The sequence below is a fragment of the Eschrichtius robustus genome, chromosome 19 (genome assembly GCF_028021215.1).
Source record: "Eschrichtius robustus isolate mEscRob2 chromosome 19, mEscRob2.pri, whole genome shotgun sequence".
NCBI classification, from domain to species: domain Eukaryota; kingdom Metazoa; phylum Chordata; class Mammalia; order Artiodactyla; family Eschrichtiidae; genus Eschrichtius; species Eschrichtius robustus.
The window spans coordinates 59413755-59436961 of record NC_090842.1 but is presented as its reverse complement, the minus strand read 5'-3'; the positions used below and the strand labels follow the sequence as shown (position 1 = coordinate 59436961).

The window sequence follows — 23207 nt, the reverse complement described above, 5'->3', positions numbered from 1 at the left end:
CTGGGGCATGGAGAACTCAGGCCACAGCTTTCGAAGAGGCAAAACCATTACCATCTCCATCTTATAGCTGAGGAAAGTGGCCACCAGAGAGGGGAACTGAGGTACCCAAGGCTACACGGTTTGCAAGTGGAGGAGCCAGGATTCCAAACCCTGAAGTTTGGCTCCAGAGCTGGTTTGCTCAGCCTCATGCTTCGTTGGAGCAGATACTTGGTGACTGCCTGTGACATGAACGAGATCCAAACAGGGGCAGCAATTCAAGGCAGGTGGGCAAGCCGAGATCTCTTTTCCTCCATGCCAAGCTGCCCCTCATGCCCTGTGTAATCACTGTAGAGTTTTCTCAGCCTTATCTTGAACCACCTACCCTCTGACTTCCTTTCTTCTGGAGCCACTTGAATTTCCTTCTGTGCCTTCAACTCAGCACCTTCTCATATGCCGCTCCCTCTGCCTACCAGAGTTACCCCCTGGCTCATCCCTGCATCCTCCAGGTCTCAGCTCTGATGCCCCCTCCTCCGGAAAGCCATCTCTGATCCTCAGGCTGGGGCAGGCACCCACTCTGGTTTCCCCCACCCCAGCCCTGCCCACTCTGAGTCATCGCTGACTAGGGACAGGTCTGTCTCCCCTGCTGGACCTTGAGTTTGTGAGGGCAGGGCTGGGGATTTCTTGGTCACTGCTGTGTCCCAACACTACTAGACACAGGAATCAGCCCAGAGGAAGAGTTCGGGGAATATCTGTTATATGAATGAATGAATGAATGAATGAAGGTAAAGAAAACATGGATTAAAGGTAGTTCCCTGACCTGGTTGATTACGTTCAATCTTGGTTTTTTTAATGCTCCCAACAGCTTGTCTTGCCCAAAGGGATTTTTTTTTTCTAAAAAAGAAGAATTAACTGTCATATACTGAGCCTTTTTTATGTCCTCCAGGTCTCAGCTCAGATGCCTCCTCCTCCAGGAAGCCTTCCCTGCCCCCTCCCCACAGGCTGAGTCAGGCACCCCTTGGGGCTCTCCCCGCCCAGCTTGCTCTGTGCCATCCTGCCCTTCTGACTCCAGAGCCTTTGCTTATGACCAGGATTCCATTTCACAAGCATCACTTCAGCTCATTTAATATTTCCAGGCTGCTCATAGTGAGCTTGGCACTGTTTTGTTAAGCTCTTGACAGCCAGGAACCACCATTATTGATTTTATTGTTAGAGCTGTTGACAATGATAATCTTAGTTCCTGGTCCCTTTAACATTCTTGAATTGTCCCACCCTGGCACCACCTCCCCCTGGCTGCTCCCTCATCCTGGCAAAAACAGCGAGGAGGGGGGCTGGGGGTGGCAAGGGGCATCATTCTCAAGGGGATCCAGGGCCAGAGGGCGGGGCTTTCTTTCTCCTCCCCCACCTTGGGGGAAACCCCAGGCTTCCCGGGGCTTCTGTTCTCTCCGTGCTGGGAGGAGGAAAGTGAGCCCTTGGGTGGAGGGCGGAGGCGGAGCCCAAGTCTGTGCGGGGAGCCACTGTCATCCAAGTGCCTTTGAGTTTGAGTTTGCAGCAGGGCAGAGGGGAAGAGAGGGGAGCTGGAGGGGCCGCAGCTGGAGTGAGGACGGCGTCTGCGTGCACAAGCCGGGGAGACAGTCAGCTTGGTGCCGTGAAGTGAGCCCATGGGGTCCGCTGACCTACGGGGCCACCGCTGGGCAGAACTCCTGCTCTCGGGTGAGTGCGCTGCTCCCTTCAGGTGGGGCGCGGCGGGTGTGTGTGTACATGTGCACGAAAGAGACACAGAGAGAGACACAGAAATAGACAGAGACAGAAATAAACACAAATACAAAAGACATTGACAAAGGGAGACAGAGGCAGAGACAGTGACGTATGTACAGAGAGATGGAATCAGAACCACAGAACCAGAGAGAATCAGAGAGAAAGACAGAAATAGAGTGAAAATAACACTAGAAACTGCACCAGAGGGAAAAACAGAGAGAGGCAGAGAGGAGAGAGGGAGACAAAGGAAAAAGAGCAAGAAAACTCTTCAAAGACACACAGAGAGAAATAGATTCAGGAAGAGTCAAGGTGGGGAGAGACAGAGACACAGACCCAGAAACGGAGCATAACAGAGAGACAGGAGTGAGACAGGCAGAGAGAAGATGTGCCAGCCCTGAGAGGCCAGGGCACGCATCAGGACGGGGGATGGATGTGAAGTTTATGCTTAAAGGGCATCTAAGGCAAAAGGGAGAAACTAGAATATTTTGATTAAAAAACAGAAACAGATTCACAGATGTAGAAAACAAATTTATGGTTACCAAAGGGGAAAGCAGGGGGAGAGGGATAAATTAGGAGCTTGGGATTAACAGATGCGCACTGCTATGTATAAAAGAGAAAAACAACAAGGTCCTACTGTACAGCACAGGGAACTATATTCAATATCTTGTAATAACCTATAATGGAAAAGAATCTGAAAAAGAATGTATAATACATATGTATGTATATGTGTGTGTATATATATATTATACATATATATGTATATGCGTGTGTATATATATATTATACATATATATGTATATGCGTGTGTATATATATATTATACATATATATATGCACGTGTATATATATAATATATATGTGTATGCATGTGTATATATATTATACATATATATGTGTATGCGTGTGTATATATGTTATACATATATATGTGTATGCGTGTGTATGTATATTATACATATATATGTGTATGCGTGTGTATATATATTATACATATATATGTGTATGCGTGTGTATATATAATACATATATATGTATATGCGTGTGTATATATTATACATATATGTATATGCGTGTGTATATATATTATACATAAATATGTATATGCATGTGTGTGTGTGTATGAATCACTTTGCTGTACACCAGACAGTAGCACAACATTGTAAATCAACTATCCTTCAACTTTTATAAAAGCGTCTTGGAGGCAAAGACGTGATTTTGCAGCGTGTGGCGTGCAGAGGTGAGGGCTCAGCCCGGCTTTGCTGTGTGGCCCTGAGACCGGCTCTCCTCTCCGGTCGGAGCTTCCTGGCTGAGCCCAGCAGGCTGCAGGGGCTTTGCAGTCCTCCTGGGGACGGGGGTCTGACATTTATCAGCCCCATCATCTGTGGGTTTTTCTTTGAAATTTGCCTCCTCCTGGAGAGACAGAAGGCAGGGCCCTCTGGGGAGGGGGCAGGGGGAAAGGGTCCAGGTGGAGGATTTGCAGAGAGAGAAGTTTCCTCTTTCAGATGGATATGATGAGGCCCACTGTTGATGCTTTCACTCACATTCTTTCATTTATCCTATGACAGTTATGAGGCGGGAACTATTATTACCCTTGTTTTACAAATGGGGAAACTGAGACTCAGACAGAGGACATCACTTGCCCAAATAAACAGCAAAGGTGGGATTCAAAACCCAGGGAGTCAGGTTCTGAGCCTATGGGCTTTACCTCTAATAGCATTGAAGATAGAGAAATACAAGCACAGGAAATAATAATGATGATAATAGTGATAATTACAATAGTATAATACTATGGGACTTCCCTGGTGGTCCAGTGGTTAAGGCTCTGCACCTCCACTGCAGGGGGCTTGGGTTTGATCCCTGGTTGGGAAACTAAGATCCTGCATGCCATACAGTGCAGCCAAAAAACAAACAAACAAACAAACAGTAGTACTAATAATAGTGACTGACACTTACTATGAACTGTCATATCTGATATCAGACCTCACAATAACCTGATAAACTAAGTTCTACTATTCTCCCCATTTTGCAGTTGAAGAAACTGAGGCTCACAAAGAGAAAGCCCCTTGCCCATGATAATAGAGAAAGTAAGCAGCAGAGTCCATATTTGCTCCCAAATATACTAAGAGCCCATGCCCTTAACCTGACTGAGCAGGGGATGGGGCAGTGCTTGGGCTAAACTGGGGTCATTTGAGGGGTAGAGAAGGGCATAGCTGCCAGCCTCTGTTAATTGGGCTGATGGTTAGGGCAAGGGGGGAATGTCAAGGTCAGCTGCACATGGGCATGGCTGCTGGGGTTGAGGCTCCCCATCTATGCCCACAGTCTATAAGTTGCCACAAAACCGTGTGCAAAATGGCCAAATGGAAAACTGGAAACTCCTACTACCTTGTTCCCTTTTCTTCCCCTGTGCAAGGGAAATCTCTGCCTGAGGGCAAGTATGAGGAAGTACGAAAGGTTAATTTCTCCCATCAAAGATAATAAAAGAAGTTCCCCTTTATCAGGGGTTGGCTCTGTGCCCATCCCTGGACCAGAGGAATTGCACGGTGTTGAGAGCGCAGTCTTTAAGGGCTGGCAGGCCAGGTTCCAGTTAGCTTTTGACACTTACTATCTGGTCTTGGAAAGTGACTTCACCAATCTGAGCATTCGTTTACCTCCCTGTGGAAGGGAGAGGCTGACCATGCATCTCCCACGGAGTGGGCATCGTTGGAGAGAGCACAGTAACCCTCAGGAGACCCAGTTAAAAGCTTGACAGTGTTCATTACCACCCACAACAATCCTAGGAGGCAGATGATATTATTCCTATTTTACAGCTGGGGAAATTGAGGCTCAGAGAAGATAAAAACATGCCTCAAGTCACACGGCCAATAAGTAATGGGTAGAAGTCAAGCCTCTAGGGGTGGAGGGCCCCATCCGTGACCTCAGGCCTCCCTCCACTTAGGAAGACCATAACTGGGCACCCCCAACACACCTCTTCCTCCCTGAATGCCTCCTCTTTCCCCTCCAGCCTCACTTTTGACTGTGTGGAGCCTGCCAGCTGCAGCCCAGCTCACCCCTGATGCCAGCCTGCTTAAAGTCACCCGAAGTGAGAAGGATGTTGTTCCGTCTATATTTGGGGCCCCTTGGTCACCCTAGACTCATGGTAGATTCAGGGCACAGAAAACAAGGCTGTCATTCTGATCTCCGTCTCCACACCTCAAGCGCCCATCAGGGTTCCATGCCCAAAGTCCCAACATGATAAACCTGATTGGCTCACTCAGGGTTGGGCAACAACTGGTCCAATCATTTGTGTCGAAGCTGGCGGTGGCGGGGGGCGTGGTAAAGATGTGGGCTGTGGCTATCATGGCTGTGGGTGGGGAAGGTTGGCTAAGAAGTGGGTAGGGGGACCTGTCTGTCATCCATGTTACAAGCTTGACTTCTTTGCATGACCCATTGTCATATCCCATACCCTCCATTTTATTTGTACCATCCCATTTAATGGGCCTTGGAGAGGGGAAGTGAGTGGCCCAAGATCACACCTAGAATGGGAAGTAGATCCAGCATTTGAGCCCATTCATGGAGCTCCAGGGTGTCTGCATGCAATTCCAATCCACCCCTGTTTCTCTGGGTCCCTCTGTGACTATATCTTGCTTGGTCTTCCTTTATCTGTGTCTCTGCCTCTTGTTTCCCTCTCTCTGTTTCTCCCTCTGTAGAATTGCTGGCCAAGCCCACCATTTCAGTCAGCCAGGGCACAGCCATAGAGCACAAGGAAAATGTGACCTTCTACTGTGGCACCAAAGATGTCAACATTACCATCTACTGGGTCTCCAACAATCAACCCCTGGTGTTGCATGAGCGCATGCGGCTGTCCACGGATGGCAAGACCCTCACCATCTTCCCTGTCCAGCGGGAAGACACCGGGACTTACCAATGTGAAGTTTGGGGTGTCCTCCAGGTCATGAGCAGTGACCCCACCTTCCTGGTTGTGAACTGTGAGTCCCTTTCCATTCTCCCAGCCCCTCCCCAGCACCCACTTCCTTGGTGATCTCGTTCAGTCTCGCAGCTTTATTGTTTATTTATTTATTTAAATAATTTATGGCTGCATTGGGTCTTCGTTGCTGCGCGCGGGCTTTCTCTAGTTGCACTGAGCGGGGGCTACTCTTCGTTGTGGTGTGCGGGCTTCTCATTGTGGTGGCTTCTCCTGTTGCAGAGCATGGGCTCTAGGCGTGCGGGCTTTAGCAGTTGCAGTGCGCGGGCTCAGTAGTTGTGGCACACGGGCTTAGCTGCTCCGCAGCATATGGGATCTTCCCGGACCAGGGCTGGAACCTGTGTCTCCCGCATTGGCAGGCGGATTCCCAACCACTGTGCCACCAGGGGAGTCCCCAGTCTCGCAGCTTTAAATACCATCCGAATGCGGACTTGTCCACGCTTTAACTCCAGACGTATAACTGTTTGATGTCTCTACTTGGATTCTCCTGGGAATGTCCAGCTTGACATACCTAAAACCGAGCTCCTTAACTTTCGGATGTTTGATCCAAAATATTGCCTAGGTAGTGGTGAGGAAAGAGCATTTGCTGGCATGCTTTAGATATTTCTTCCAATCCCGCTTTATCCAGGGATGAAGCTGACATGTCATCACTGTCAGACTCTTGCATCTCCTTTGTAATGTTTCCAGAGCTTGAGTGGGGAGAAGAGAAAAATTAATGTTTATTGACTGTCTGGGTTCCCCTAAGAGAACTGTCACTGATGCTATTATTACTACTACAATTGTTCTCTTCCTCCCAGATGGTCCTGACCCTGTCAGAATCAAGGTGGAGCCCGGGGTACCCAACGGGGAGGCAGTTGAGGTGATAGAGGGCAGCAACGTGACCTTCTCGGTGGAAACTCAGTCTCACCCACCCGCTGCCTATTTATGGGTTTTCCCCAATGACTCCAAGCCCATCACGAGCTCGTTTCTCACCGCAAGCACATTTACCATCTATGCCGTGTCCAGGGAACACGAGGGCACGTACAGCTGCTTGGTGTCCAACAGTGCCACCCAGCTGTCCCACCTGGCTACTCTTAAATTCCACGTCCTTGGTGAGTCTCTTTCCCCTATATTCCTCCCCTTTGTTTCTCTGAGAATCAGAGCTACACCAATATCCTAGAGTTTGAGGAGGACCCAGTGGAGTGGGACTTCCCATGTGGCTGGTGGCAGATCGTGGCTCTGGCCACAGGCAAGGACCTGGGTCCTGGCTTGACACATCCTCTCCAAGGCCTTGTAGGCTCTCTGTGGGGCGTCTGTCACTTGATTCTCTGCAAGTGGGGGAGGCGATTCTCTATACGTACAAACACTGACACAACACTCACACACCCCATACACACATAGGGACACACACACACAAATAACAATCACACATGCAGGGGACTTCTCTGGCAGTCCCATGGTCAATACTCCACGCTTCCACTGTAGGGGTCACAGGTTCGATCCCTGGTCAGGGAACAAAGGTCCCGCATGCTGCACAGTGCAGCCAAAAAAAAAAACCAATCACACATGCATAGCACACTCACACATGTGCACCACAGACACATACAACTCACACACAACACATACACAACATACAAAAGCACAGAATACACACACTCACACAAGATACATATAACACGTACCCAACAGATATACACAATACATGAAACACACAGTACATAACACATCACAGACACACAACACATACACATACCATACACACAAACCCACAACATGTACATACCATGCACTCACACATATGCACAGCACATACTCACACACAAAACACAGGCACATATCTCACATATGGAGCAAACAATACCACAGGCACACAAAATATTCTCCCGTAAAACACATACACACAAAATGTAATATGCACACAATAGACACACACACACATCATAGACACTCAACATCCCCATGTACAACACAGAAAACACCCCACATACCATACATTCAACACCGTCAACACATGCACAATGACACAGAACACACACACAATGCATGACTGTACTACACACACAATTTAGTGATACACAAAGCATATACGCACACAGTACAATATATACACATACCACATACACTACCACAGACACATAACATATACTCATGCACAGAAAATATATACACACACAATACACACTCACTTGCACACAAAGTACCTATATATACACCACCATACCTCACAGTCACAAAACATATACACACAACACACACATATAAATAGACACAAAGCACACACTCACACACGGAACACATCCACATACCACACACTCTCCATACACACAAAACCCGTAACACATTCACATAATTGTCACACAACACACACCCATACACAAAAGACTTAGATGTACCACCCACACAATACAGTCATATGCAAAACAGGTATACACACACACACCACCCACAACATACACACACAGCCCTGGAAACTTCTGCGGGCCCCATATGGGTGGGAGACTGACAGAGGGACCCTGGACCCCATCCTGTCTCTCTATGTGTTTCCAGAAAGGCTGACCAAGCCTTGCGTCATGCCCCCGAACCAGACTCTCGTAGAGAATGCCAGCCTGGTGGCCCTGACCTGCCAGACCGCCCATGAGAGAGCTGCAGCCCAGTGGTTCCTGCGGGGCCAGCTCCTTCTGCCCAGCAAGCACCTGGTGCTGTCAGCTGACAACAGGACCCTGGCCATCCATGGCCTTCAGCGCAATGACACAGGGCCCTATGAGTGTGAGGTCTGGAACTGGAGCAGCCGGGTGCGGAGTGACCCCCTCAAGCTGAACATCAGCTGTGAGTCGCCCCGAGCCTGGACCTTCTCCTCCTCCCTTCTCCCTCCCCTGCTTCAGTTCTTCCTTCCAGCCACTCATTCCATAATTATTGAATACCTGCTCTGTGCCAGGCATGTCTGGGCACCGGACAAGACAACCCTCATGGAGCTTACGTTCTAGTGGGGGAGACAGACCATAAACAGCTAAGCAAGGGAGATTCCTGGTGTGTCAGATGGCACTAGAGGCGGCACGAAAGACAGGCGAGGCTGGGACACTGGGGAGGTGTTGCAGTCCCAGTTGGGGTGGTCAGGGGAGGCTTCCCAGCGGAGGGGGTGTTTCTGCAGGAGGAGGCCGGGAGTGAGCCGTGCAGCTAGCCAAGGGAAGTGAGTTCCAGGGGAGGGAACAGCACGTGAGATGGGGCTGTGCTTGGCATGTCAGAGGAATTCAAGGAGGCTCAGGTGACCAGAGAGGTCAATTATGGGAACAGAAGAAGCTGGGAGAGTGAGGTAGACCACACAGGGTCCTGCGGGCCATGGTGAGGACACTAGGAGCCACAGAAGGCTCTGAGCAGAGGAGAGAGAGGATTAGACTTGGGTTTGCACAGGGTCTCTCTGGCCCTTGTCTAGGGGCTGGAAGCAGGGGAGAGGGACGAGGTGATAGAAAGAGTAGAAAGAGTTGTGTTTGTCTGGGTCCATGGAGACAGATCTCAAAATGAGATTATACATGCAAGGATTTTATTAAGGGAATGCTCCTGTGCAGAAAAAGTAGGGAGGGCACCTCAAAAGGCTGGGAGGGCCATCAGACTGAGATCTAAGACTGACTCCAAGTGAGGAAGAAAGGGGGAGAGGGTTGGATGGGAGTGTGTGGACTGCCATGTAGTCTAAGGAACATCGTCAAGACTCTCGGGGAGCCCATGTCTCCCAGGAAGGGGTCTGCCTTAGTTTCCCCAACACACTCAGGTACTGGCAGGGTGCAGCCCAGGAAAGGCCTGGGGGTACAGCAGCTGGGCTCTTGGTCAATCACACTCTTACCATTGGAGGTCTGTGAGGCACCCTCTCGTGGTGGCCACAGTCATCCATCAAGAGATGATGGGGCTGAGCCAGTGGCAACTGTGGGTAATGAGAAGTGGTCAGCCATGAATATATTTTAAATATCAAACTCACAGGATTTGCTGCTCATTGACCTGAAGCAAGAGAGGAAGGGAAGAGTCAAGAATGACTCCAAGGGTTTTTTTGCCTGAGCTACTCAAAGGATGAAGAAGCCATGAACTGAGCTCGGGAAGACTGGGGGAGAAGAGGTCTCTGCAGAGAGAGAAAGTAGGGGTCCACTTTACATGTGCACATTAAACAGCAGGGGGATAGAGAGACATGGCTTAAATACATTGCTTTCCCTTCCTTCCTTTCTTTTTTTTTTTGTGGGGGGGACGTGTCGGGTCTTAGTTGCAGCATGTGGGATCTTTCCTTGGCGGCTCGCGGGCCTCTCTCTAGTTGTGTTGTGCGGGTTTTCTCTCTCTAGTTGTGGTGCGTGGCGCGCAGGCTCCAGGGCGCGTGGGCTCTGTAGTTGCAGCATGCGGGCTCTCTAGTTGAAGCACGTGAGCTCGGTAGTTGTGGCGCGTGGGCCCAGCTGCCCCGCGGCATGTGGGATCCTAGTTCCCCGATCAGGGATGGAACCGGCATTGCAAGGCGGATTCTTTACCACGGGACCACCAGGGAAGTCCCCTCCCTTCCTTTCTTGCTCTCTCCTCTTTCCTTCCAACTCTGGTCATGAAACCAAAAATGTCTATTTTGTTCTCTCTGTATGCTGAGCAACAAGTAAGGCACTTGATGATAGCCGTGACTTTCAGAGCTCACAGCCTACTCAGGATTGGGAGATCAATAATCGGGCAAAGAAAATACAGTGTGATAGGTCCTGCCATGGGACCAGAGATTTGGGGAACCCAAAGGGAGCCCCCACCCAGTCTGGGGGATGTGGGAAGGCTCACCGTGAGAGGCGGTGTCTACCGCGAGACCCGAAGGACACGTAAGTTAGCTAGGTAGAGCAGACTCAGGAGAATAGCGTTCCAGAGAAGGAAGAGAGTATGCAATGACTCTGAGGCAATGGAATATCCAAGTAGGATCTTTTTTTTTTTTTTTGAAAACATCTTTCTTGGAGTATAATTGCTTTACAATGGTGAGTTAGTTTCTGCTTTATAACAAAGTGGATCAGCTATACATATACATATATCCCCATATCTCTTCCCTCTTGCGTCTCCCTCCCTCCCACCCTCCCTATCCAAATAGGATCTTATTCCAGGATTGAAAGTGGGAGGTGTGGAGAGGTGAGTGGTGGGACTGGAGGGGTCTACAGGGACCTTGTGAATGAGTTCATCAGCCTTGGGCTTTGTCCCAAGGACCCTAGGGAGCCATGGAAGGTTCTGAGCAGGGGAGGGATAGTGTCAAGTTTGTACTTAGGAAGACACTTCTAGCTGCTGTGTGCAGGATTTGAGAGCAGGACGGGGGGACCAGGATGGGGGCAAATGAGGGATCCTGATGGCCATGGGGTTAGGATGGAGAGAAATGAACAGATTCAAAGGATATTTAGGGACAAGGGCAAGATTTCCCTCATCTCCTGGAATGTCCCAACTAGAACCTCTTTGCATCCTTCTTTCCAGTAGTTCACATTAATTTCAATCAGACAAGACTCAAACTCTTGGTTTGCATGAGAAATCCAACAGCCATTTCCTTTGTTTCCTTCATGTCTATGGGAGGAGAGCCAAGTACCATTGGTCCCCTTCTGGCTTAACAAAGAAAATCCACAAGCATCTCTACCTTTGTGAATACATGGAGATGTGAATTTAGATATTGTCACCGGGCTGTTTGTTATTAAGAGATTCCATCAGAATTGTAAACATTTTGGAAGTTAGGGGCTACATTCACAGGACACAGCAACAATTTCTGAAGCCTGGATGTCTTATAAGGCTCCTTTGTTAGAATTCACTTTTGCAATGGCAGAGGTTTTTGTTTTTGATTTGAATTTTGAATTTAATTTTGAATGTTTTGAATTTTTCCCCCCTCCGTGTTGTGGACTACAATCTGTTTGCTCGGCAGCTAAGGAGGAAAGGGGAGCATTTTCTCTTTCTTCTCTTGCTGGGATTCCTTTCAACAGCAGTTGAAGAGCCCTTGTTTTCCAGGCTACAGCCTGGAATTCCCTTAGTTAGAATTGAGAAGGAAAAAAAAAAAAAAAAAAAGGCGGAACTTCCAATGTGGAATTGAATGGGATGAAATAGGACATCTCGCCAGTGGAGGATGGGTGCATAACATTTGGATCCGCACACAGATGGCCCTGATCGAGTGGACATCACCAGGGGGTCGACGTCCGAGGTGGTCAGCACCATCAGGGCGGAGCTCAACTCCAGCCTGACCCTGCAGTGTTGGGCTGAATCCCAGCCGGATGCTGAGTTTCACTGGACCCTTGAACCCTCCACGAGTGTCTGTACAGGGGAACAGCTGGTCATCGAGGCCCTGACTTGGGAACACCAAGGGATTTACAGCTGCACAGCTTTTAACTCTCTCACCCAACTGGCCCGCTCTGCCTCAGTCCTGGTCAGAGTGATAGGTGAGTCTTTCAGGTACACCTTCTCCTTGGGTCCAGGTGACTTTTCCTGATGCTGGCCTCAGCAATCTGATCTTCCCTTACCATGGGCTGGGGTGTGCCAATGACTGTCCTGCAAGAGCAGGTTCCTAATCCGGAGCTGTTGGATCCCAACTGCTAACACTCAGGCTCTAGAACCTCTACTTCCTACCTGTGTGCCCTGGCAAACTCTCCAGGCTGCTCTGAGCCTCAGTTTTCCTATCTGTAAATGGGGCTTATGATGCCTACCTTTCAGAATTGTTTAGAAGCACGGTGAGTCAGGGAGATCACCAATGAGAGAAGGAGTGAGCTGATAGGTGGGGTCAGGAATTATATTAATAACAACCTGGGTGTGACTGGCAGAGAGCCCCTGTATTTCTGCCTTGAGTTCTTGAGAGGACAACATAGTGTCGCTGTTTGCCAGTCGCTGTTCACATCCTGGCTCCAATGCTGTGTGACCTTGGGCATGCTACTTAACCTCTCTGGGCCTCTGATTCCTTGTCTGTAAAACAAGCATAATAGTTGTGTTTACATCAAAGCGTTGTTGAAGATTAATTAACATTTGTAAAGTTCTTATGGCAGTGCCTGGCATATTGTGTTTGCTAAATAAAACTATTCTTTGTCGCGCCTGTGTCACACCCTGAAGCAAGCCTTTCCATATATATTATCAGCAAACATTTCTTGGGTACTCTTTGCCAGTCAGCTATGAGGCAGGCCTGTTGGTATTTCCACCGTTCAGGAGAGATTGAGACTTAGAGACTAAAGCCCCATCACTAGGGTTTAAAAAACCGGCTGGCCATCTCAAGAGCAGTGTTATTGTTGTTGTTGTTGTTTGGCCGCAGGATCTTAGTTCCCCGACCAGGGATCGACCCCGGGGCCCTCTGCAGTGGAAGCGAGGAGTCCTAACCACTGGACCGCCCGGGAATTCCCACAAGAGCAGTGTTCTTAGTTGTCTGCAAAGTAGAGGACCCCATAACAGCTTTCCAAATTACCTCATTCAGTCTTCAGAACAGCGCTCTGGTCTTGTTAAGACCATTTGATGGATGAGAAACAAAGGCTCAAAGGAGGAAGCAGTGAGTTTGTTTGATGCTCACAGGGATGTTGTAGGGTTTGAACTGGATCATGTATGAAGGGCTCTTGGAGCTTAGAGCTTGGTAGATGGCAGCTTCTATCATCATCATCATCATCGTCATCATCTTTGCCTCTTATAAAGCACCTCCTAAGTGTCGGGCACTGTGCTGGTCCTTTTACATGTGATCTCATTTAATCTTCTCAAAAGCCTGTAGGGTTACAGATTACTCTGCTTGTTTAACATTTAAAGAAATGGATACTCAGAGGATAAAACCAAGAACTCCTCAGGCATCTAGGAAGCCCCCTCCTGCCCCTCCAAAGCAGAATCTTTTCCTCATACCCTTGACCCTCGTGTGGCTGCCTTCTTCATTCCTGTGGCTGGACTTCACCCCTTTGAGAAAGGTTCTGGGCGAAAGTGGGATGGGTAAACAGTAGGCCAATGCTCATGATAACAACTGCCATTTATTAATCAATCACTGGGTGCCAGGCATGAACACTCGTGATCTCATTTCATCTTTGCAACATCCTTATGCAGTGGGTACCATTTCCCCCACTTTGCAGATGAGGAAATGAGACTCAGGAAGAGTAGTTACTTTTGTCTGTGTCCACAGGGCCCCAGAGAGTCAAAGGTGGCTCACTCGGGGGAAAGCCAGGTTTCTGGTTGCCAAAGCCCTTTTCTCTCTCTGAAGGCCATGTTTGATCCATCATCCTAATTAGTAACATCGTCACAGCAACATTGACTGATCACTGTAGGTCTAAATACTTCACCTACATTGAACATACTGAACATTGCATATACTGAACATGAATACGTATATGTTTAATCTTTTCAGCAACCGTATAGAGTAGACTTCATATTATCTCTCTTTACAGAAGAGCCAATGGACCCACAGAGTGGTTAAGTAGCATGGCATGGCCAAGGTCACACAGCTGAGATGTGAACTTAGGCTGTTTGACTCCAGAAATGATTCTATTACTACCACAAACTTCAGCTTCCCAGTGGCTGGAAGACAAGTGCTCATCAAATTATCAAGTGGAGACAAAGCCACAAACATGGGAATGGGGCTGGGGACAGGGATTCCCAACCCAGGTGTCAGGCCCAGGTCCTGATTCTCTCTCCTTGCCCAGGTCCCAGGTCATCTCTCTCTGAAGGGGCCATCGCTGGCATTATCATCGGGATCCTGGCCGTCACTGCTCTGGCCACAGGGCTGGGCTGTTTCCTCTACATCAGAAATGCCAAAGGGTAAACCTGGGAACGGGAAAGGGGGTGTGGCCCACAGGGGACCTGACTGGCAGGAGTGTTGCTGACCTTGGTGCTGAGCGGTATCCATGGCACGTGGGGAATTGAGAGGGTTTGGCACATTGCCCAAAATGTACATGGGATATAGGCGGAGCCTGTGCAGATGGGCAAGGTCTAGAGGCACAGAAGAACGAGGGTCTTGGGTTTTCAGGCCCTCAAGGAGAAAGACAGAGGAACCCATCTATGAGGCCACGACACCCACCTCTGAAGAGGGTCACCTTGCAGAGCTCGGTCACAGTAAGTGACTCCATAGCTGATGCCCAGGGCAGCAGTGAGGTCTGGAGAAGAGGCTGGTGCAGAGAGCCCAGGCCTCTGCCCCCAGCTTACCCCCAAGTCACTCTGATATCATGGGCAAGCCCTGTACTCTCAGAGTCTCCGGGTCCCCATCTGGAAAATGGATGAGATTGGAGGCAAGAGCTCTGAGGAGTTCTGCCCGTTCCAACAGCCATAACACAAATAGGGCAACGTGCTGCCATTCTTTTCTTCCCCACTCTCAGAACACTTTGTTAATTGAGTGCTATAAACAGAGAGAATCGATCACAACACTCCTCCCTGCTAAACTCGAAACCAGTCTCAAAGTCCATGTCAACACAATGCCTCTGTCACCCTCTACTAATGGATGGGAATTGACCAAAGGCAAAATGAAACATCTTTGTCATGTCTGGCCTACGATTCTGGTATGATGGGCTCATGAAGTGGACGTCCCCTGGAGACTCTCCAATTCAGCTCAGTTTTACAGAGAAGAAAACCAAGGCCAGGGAGGACATACGATAAGCCCAGGCTATAGAGGACCCTGGTACAACTGGGGCTAAGTCTTAGACTTCTGTCCTCATCTGTGTCATCAAACAGCCTTATCTAACCCAGAACTTGATTTCCAGGACATTCCCGGGTTAAGATCACTGGAGATGTGATGGGGGGTCCTGGGGAGAAAGGAAGGAAGGTTTCTGCCACATCCTTCCTGGGGATAGAAGTGACCTGGGCAAATTGCCCCTTCCCTCCTATCTCTTCCTAACTCCAGCCCTGGGCTGGCATTCACTTTCTCTAGACTGGTGCATGCCTATGTATGCCAATGTACCCGACACTCAAGGACAGATCCAAGTCATAAAGGTGGGTAATGCTCCAGAGGGGCCCTCTCTGTTCCCCCAACTGTCGGGCCCTTTCCCAGCCCAGGAGGGCTGTTACAGTCCTACCTCTTGGGGTTGGGTGGGGTTCAGGCATATGCCCTTGAGGATGCCCAGTGGCAGCTTGGATCTCTCTGCATCTCCTCCTCTGCTTTCTCTGGGGATCTCAAGACCTTCCATGGCTTTTTCATCTCCTCTCCTTGTCTTCTTTCTCTTCAACATGACAATGCCTAACCTGGACCCACTCTGGGAATCAGAAGGGATGTAACTGCCTCTGAGGCCTAAGCTATTTACAAGAACTTCCAGGGGTGGCCTTTATCCCAAGCCCCACGACCTCTTCACTACTTTCTTTTCCCCCAGATGCGGACACTAGACCCTCCAGAGCAGTTCTATGAGGTAGGTTGGCCCAGCTTGATTTTATTAAAGAAGCTGCAAGCGAGTACAATCTGAGAATGTTATATTTGACAAGCCTGAGAAGTCATCTTGTCTAGATCCTTCATTGAGCGTTGCAGGGCCAGGAATGAGGCGAAAGTGGCTCAGAGCCTCACAGGGAGCTGGGTCAGATTCTAGGACTCTGCCTCCTATACTGTGCTGCTTCCGTTTCCAGTGCTTGGAATTGGATTGCAAATGAAGTGGCACTGGCCTAACAAGTGATGGGTGCAAAGGAAGTTTTGGAGTAGAGATTGCAGAGGTAGCCAGGTGAGAAGGAAGAGTTCTGGGCCAGGGGTAGGGCCCTGGGTCCTAAACCTATTTCTCCTTCTGATCCTTTGTAAGAACCGGGTCAAATCTCTTTGTCTCTGGATCTCTGAAGGGTGAAAGTTGGCACTTTCCAGTTGCTGTGATTCTAAGGCAAACTGTGCCTGTGGTCCCTAACTGATCTCTTTGTTCACTTCAAGAAGGAATCACCTTCCACAATCCATGGGGACTATTCTCGTGGCCCCAGGAAGCCATCGCCCAAACTTGCGTTGCATCCCTTGGTCCCAACTCTACCAAAAGAAAACACAGAGTCAAAATATGAGGTACTTTTATGCCACACTGAGTCTTTGGACAGATGGAGAGCTGCCACTAATCTGCTTTTTCCTCCTTGCTAAAGAATCTGTAGGGTAAACTATCAAGAGATTTCCTTTCAAAAATCTTTTCAATCCCATTCCACCCATTTCCATCCTATCACTTTCTGGTTCATTTCATTCCATTCCCTTCCAATCCACTCCATTTTACTCCATCCCACATTTCCATCATATTTATTTTCACTCCATCCATTTCCTTTCTATCCATTTAACTTCATTTCCTTCTCACTTAATTCCAGCTATTTCCTCTCCATTCCAGTTAGTTTTATTTTTCCATTCCATTCCACTCCACTCCTCCCCACTCCATGTCTTTCCATAAAATTCCTCTTATTTCCTTTTCATTTCTTTTATTCCTCTTATTTCTTCCCATTCCATTCCTTGTCATCACTTCCCACCCACCCCACTCAATGCCATTCCTTTGCATTCCATCCCACTCCGCTCTGCTTTATCTCACTGTGTTCTGTTCATCTCTTTCTTCTTTCATTCCTTTCCATTCTTTCCCACTCCTCCCTATTACATTTTATTCATTTCTATTTTTTCCTTTTATTCCCACCCCATTCATTTCTTCCATATTCCATTACTGTCTATTTTATTCCTATCACTTTCCATTTCCATACCATCACTTTATTTCATTTCCATTCTTTTCCTTCCCATCCCATTTCATTCCTGTTCTTTCCAGCCACATATTTAATCCACTCCATTCATTCTATTTCCTACTATTCCACTCCTTTCTAGTCAGTACCCTACTTATATGCATTTCCATTTGATTGGCTTTTGTTTCATCCCACCACCTTCCATTTCTTCTCATTCTGTATATTTCTTTTCCATTCACTTCATTTTCTTTCCATTTCCTTCTTTCTTTTCTCTTCATTTCCCCTGCCTCATCCCTTCCCTTTCCATTCAATTCTGTTTCATTGTTTTCTATTTCCTTTCATTGCACTCTCTTCCCTTCTATTTCTACTTTTTAGAAAAAATTATCTTACTGAAGTATAGTTGATTTACAATGTTGTGTTAGTTTCTGGTGTACAGCAAAGTGATTCAGTTATACATATATATAATAGTTTGCATCTGCTAATCCCAAACTCCCAATCCACCCCCCCCCCCACCCTTCTATTTCTTGTTCATTCCTCTTTAATCCATCTCACTCTGTTGTATCACATTCCATTCTGCTCTATTACCTGTCAGATGAACCATTCTCAAAAGATGTGAATGTCTATATATCTTAGGGGTTTTTTTAAATAAGAAAGACAAACCCCTTGAAAGTAGTTCGGATTAATTAAAGTGTGGATTAATTGAGAGAACAGTGGGGAATCTCAGATAACTCAATGTCAGAAATTACTTGGGGGCCTCATGGGGACTGGAATCAGGAAGTTTCTCTCTCTTATGTTTGCTCATTTTTGCTGATCAATGAATTTGTTCCATTCTCTTTGGTCCAGATTTAATTCCTATGCAAGCTTCCTGGTCACTACTCCTCTATAATTTCAGATTATATATGACAACATCCTCTACTACTATTTAAAGGTTTCTAGGTTCAAATTCTTCAGAGGAGAAGCACACTTACTCCAGCCATTGTATGGATTGCGCTGACATTTGTCAGCTCTCCAATTAGCTGTGAACTGGTACAAACATAGCCTTCTAGGTCCCTCTCTTCATCAGGGTCTGGGGAAAGGAGTCGCATTTGTTTCCTTTTATCAGTAGAACAAAAGCTCTTCCTGGAAATCTCACCCAGTGTACTTCCTCTTGTATTTCCTTGGGTCAGAATGCTGTCACATGGTATTTCTTCTTGCAAGGAAGGCTGAGAAAATGAGATGTTATCCTTCCCAGTCTCTTCAATAGAAGAGTGTCAGGTCAGCCCCCTCAGTGTCTGCTACATTCTGAAGGGATGAGAAGGAGCAAACAATGCAAAGCGTCTGGAGTAGAACATTCTGAGTTGACGGGCATCAAGTGAAAAGGCCCTGAAGAGAATGTCTTTGTTATCTGTTGCTGTATAACAGATTACCACAGACTTAGTGGCTTAAAATAACACGCATTTATTATCTCACAGTTTCCTGGGTCAGGAGTCTAGGCACTGCTTAGATGGGTCTTCTGCAAGGCTGCAATAAAGGTGTTGGCCAAGTCTCAGGTCTCATCTGAGGCTTGACTGGGGAAGGATCCACGTCCAAGCTCATATGGTTATTGGAAGCATTCAGTTCCTTGCAGGCTGTCATAAAGAGGGCCTCAGTTTCTTACTGGCTGTCAGCTGGAGGCTGCACTTTGCCATGTAGCCCTCTCCATAGGCAGCTCACAACATTGCATCTTGCTTCTTCAAAGCCACGACAGATGTCATGCTCTTATAGAACAGAATCACATACATGTAAGCATGTACATCCTGTCACCTCTGCCGTATTCCAATGGTTAGATGCAAGTCACAGGTCTTGCCTTCAAGGGGAAGATTACATAAGGGCATGAATACCAGAAGGTGAGTATAATGTGGGTCACCTTAGAGTCTGTCCTCCACAGTGGGGAAGCATGGGCCATTCCAGGAATGGAGAGGTGCCAGCATGACTGAAATACAATGAGAAAGGAGGAAGACCTTCAGAATTTTCAAGGATGGGGAAGGAGAATGCCAGAAAGTTTGGGTTCCTACAGCAAGTAGCCCAGGAAAGCCCACCTAGAAATGGAACTTACCTTTTCTCTTTGTGTAATAGGTGCTTGTGAATCCAGAACACAACATGTACTGCCAAGTCAACCCCTTCATCTAACAGAAGCAGAGATCTTTTCTCCAGAAATCCTAGAGAAGCCATGCTTAATCATACATTCAACGACATTTATTGCGTACATATTATATTCCAGCCATTCTCTTTGTAAACCTTGTGACATTCTATTTCAATGTGTTTTTCAGGCTCTGGACCCTAGCTCCCACCAAATCTTAAGCTTTTGGCTCATGTTTCTTTAAAAGCAATAGAAACAAGGCAAAAGCGGCCTAGAATTAGAGGGCCAAGTTCTGATACCCAGAAGCAGGGGATGCCATAGTATTCGCTGCATCCCAAACATGGGCAAAGACTATTGATGGACACAGCAACCAAGGGAGAAGTGTGAGTCTGAGTCAGCCAGAGTAGAGCATGGGATGTATGCACGGGTCAGACGAGCAGTGTCTTTTCAAATCGTGGTAGAGGATAAGGAACAAGGAGCTATTAAGAGATGACAAGAGAAAACATAGAATGAAGCATGGGAATGAGGCACCTGGGGAGGCGTAGACATGAGATACTTAGAATCCTGAGGGGCTCAAGGATGGAGATGTGAGAATGAGATTTGCTAAAGGTAAAGAGGAGTCAAGGATGACCCCCAGGTTTCTGGCCAGAGCAACTGGATGGCTGGCAGACCACTTTCTGAAGCAACAATGGGGGAGGAGCACATTTGGGATAGAGAGGGGAAATCAAGAATTTGATTTGACATGTCAAGGATCAGTTGGAGAATCAAGCAGGTAAATGTTCATAAAAGTCTAGACAGAGCAGGGCTTGTCACTGGGATTTGAAGTTATGGGGCTAGATGAGATCTTGTGTCGGGGGTCCCCAGGACCACCGTCAGGCTCGATGATTTGCTAAAAGGATTCAGAGGACCTAGAAGTTGTCATACTCGTTGTTATGGCTTATTACAGCAAAAGGACAGAGGGTAAAATCAGCAAAGGGAAAAGGTACAAATGAAGTGGAGTCTGGAGGAAACCATGCATAAGCTTCCAAGGGTCCTTTCTCTGTGGAGTCACATGGGGATTCCCACGATATGTGACAACACATGTGAAGTGTTGCCAACCAGGAAGGCTCACCCTGAATTTAAATGTCCACGGTTTTTACAGGGGGTCAGTCACTGAAGCTTCCGACCCCCAGAAGGAAAGCAGGTGTGTTCACTATAGATCACATTGTATAACTATCTGGACAAACTGGTACGGGCATGCAAATACACTTCTACCAGATAGAACATTATAAAAGCTCAGTTCCCAGAAGCTGACCAAGAACTAGTGCTTTGAAATAGGCCTTTTGGGGGGAATGTGCAGGGTTTGAGCAACTCAGGCCTGCTGAGTTAACCCTTCCCCCTACAGATCCCAAAGAGACTAGATAACACAGAGAAGAGTAGGGGCTGACAAACTAAGCACTGGTCCCTCCAACATTTACAGTTTGAGGTAGAGGATCAAGCAAAGGAAAAGGACTGTCCTTTTTTTTTTTTTTTTCCCTGCCGAGAACTTCTTCCCAGCTTTCCTCCCGAATATCCTAAGGACAGGTCACACTCTCCCTCTCCCTTATCTTTATCTTTAAAGCAAATGAATTTACAACCCCCTTGCTGTTCAGTAGATGTTGAGTCCTCACCCAACTCCTTGCCAGTAGAACCTCAGTATGAAACTTGGGTCTCAGCCAATCCCCAAACAACGGAGAGAGAAATCTCTGTGTTAGTTGGGCATCTTTGTAGAAGGAGTTCCTGTTCCACAGTAGTGGCTGTTCCAAAGTCCCTATAAAATTCAGGTTAGGTCAGGGATTTGGGTGCTCCTGGAAGTAAACATTACCATTTGTTCATTTTGAAAGAATAAAAAAATGACCACACAAAAGACAAAGTCAGTTTTAAGTTATATATTACTAATGCTTTAATGTCTGAATATCTTCAAGTAAACACACACACACACAAACAAGTGAACAGGAAAGAAGGCAGATGAGCTAACACTCAAAGCACCCCATCGTGATTTTGTGCTATTTGTACTGAATCTGTAGATCATTCTGCAAAATTTGACACCTTTACAACACAACTATTGTAATGTGGCATTTGCACATCTTTTCTCTCTCTCAGTAGGGTTCTGAAGGTTTCTTCTAATGTCGCTATACACCTTACTAAATTTATTTGTAAGACTTTTTTTTGCTTCTGTTATGAATAAATGTGAACCTTTCTCTGTCTTGTTTGCAAACTTAGCATTGCTTGTGTAGAGGAAAGATATTGATGTGTAGGCAAGGGGCAAAATAATGTAAAAGTTAAGAGCATGGACTCCAGAGTCAGACTTCCTGAACTCAAATACCAGCTCTGCCCTTACAATACAATCTAAGGTAAGGTACTTAATATTATTGGGCTTCAGTTTCATCTTCTGTAAAAGGGAATATCTGGTTTAAAATACTGTTAAGGAAGAGATGAAAGTATTATCTGTAGATGACTGTCTCACTAAAGAAGCCAGGAGAATCAAATGGAATACTATAAGAATTCACAACATTTCAGTAGGTTAACCAGATACAAAATAAATATTTTTTTAAAAAAATCAACCACAATAACCAATTATAAGGAACTTTGGGGGTAGAGTTTACATTTCAAACAGCAATAATTTTTTGTTGTTAAAAGTCAGATTCACGTGAGGAAAACTACAGGAGTTCTTTGACAGCATTAAAAGAAAAAGCTTAAAAATACCTTATTTTCATATAGCAGGGCTCCAGTTTTTAGCCTCCTCCCTGATGGGGTGGAAATAACCATCACAATTTCCTCACAGGGTGATTGTGCTGGTTAACGCGACGATAAGATGTTAAAGTGTTTAACGGGGGGCCAGGAACCTTTTTTCAAAACAAAATATTTGTTGAGCAGCTATTACGTGCCAGATACCTTAGGTGCTGGGGATACAGCAGCGATCAAAATAGATATAAATCCTTTCCCTTACGGAGCGCACGGTCTCGTGGTGAAGGCAGATAGACAATAGACCAAAAACAAAACCAAACCAAAAACAACAACAAAAATACACCTAAAATATATTCTACGTTAGTGAAAAGTTCTTTAGGGAAAAAAATAACGGTGGGGGGAGGAGGGAGTACGTGGGGAGTGAAGAGTGGGTTTGCAAGCTTACAATGGTTGGTGGGGAAATGCCTCAAGAGAAGGTGACATTCGCCTAACGACCAGACGGTGAGGGAATCCTCAGAGGAAGAGCCTGCCAGGAAGCATGACCAGCACAGGCTAAGGTCCTGAAGTGGGAGCCTGCTGGAGTTGTTGGAGAAAGTGTAAAGGCCAGCGTGTCTGGAACTGAGCCAGGAAAACGCTCAGGAGATGAAGGCAAAGAGAAAAGAGGAGGGGTGGGGAACAGATCCTTAAGTCCTTATAGGTAGGGGGAAAAAAACCCTCAAAAAAAAAAAGGATTCTTACTATTTTGACTACAAAAACACTTCAGACTCCTGAAGGGCTTGACAGGAGCTCCCTGGACTGTATAACGGGTTTGTAGCAACTATCTTTGCCCACGAGGACCAAAGGAGATGCTGAGCGCAAAGCGCCTGACAAAGGCAGCAGGCGCCCAGGCGGGGTCCCCGCCGTTCCCCTCCGGATCCCGTTTTCACTGTCACTCCTGGACGTCAAGCCGAGCCCAGGGCCGGCCTTTCCCAAGCCAGCCACTCCCCACGCATCGGTGTCTTGGCCTCGGCCTCCGATCTGGCTCCTCGTCTCGGCGCCCCGCAAAAACTCGGACACGCACACTCTCAGCCCCCAGCGGGGACCCCAACCCTAGCGCTCTCTTCCTGTGTTGCCGCGTCCGGGTGTCCACCTTCCCTGAGGAGCTGGAACCCCTCCCAATCACCG

The 23207-nt window shown here is 47.3% G+C and overlaps 1 protein-coding gene across 1 annotated transcript in view; it reads left to right on the top strand.

The window, feature by feature from the left end:
• CEACAM20 (CEA cell adhesion molecule 20) overlaps positions 1-23136 on the top strand; it is a 42259-nt gene extending 19123 nt beyond the window's left edge. Inside the window, 12 exon segments of the mRNA XM_068527145.1 lie at positions 68-263; positions 1631-1689; positions 4736-4883; positions 5425-5699; positions 6493-6786; positions 8222-8500; positions 11794-12072; positions 14287-14401; positions 14610-14695; positions 15477-15565; positions 15940-15975; positions 22858-23136. Of these exon segments, the coding sequence (XP_068383246.1) occupies positions 68-263; positions 1631-1689; positions 4736-4883; positions 5425-5699; positions 6493-6786; positions 8222-8500; positions 11794-12072; positions 14287-14401; positions 14610-14695; positions 15477-15565; positions 15940-15975; positions 22858-23136 (2135 nt within the window).
• Positions 23137-23207: the final 71 nt, after the last annotated feature.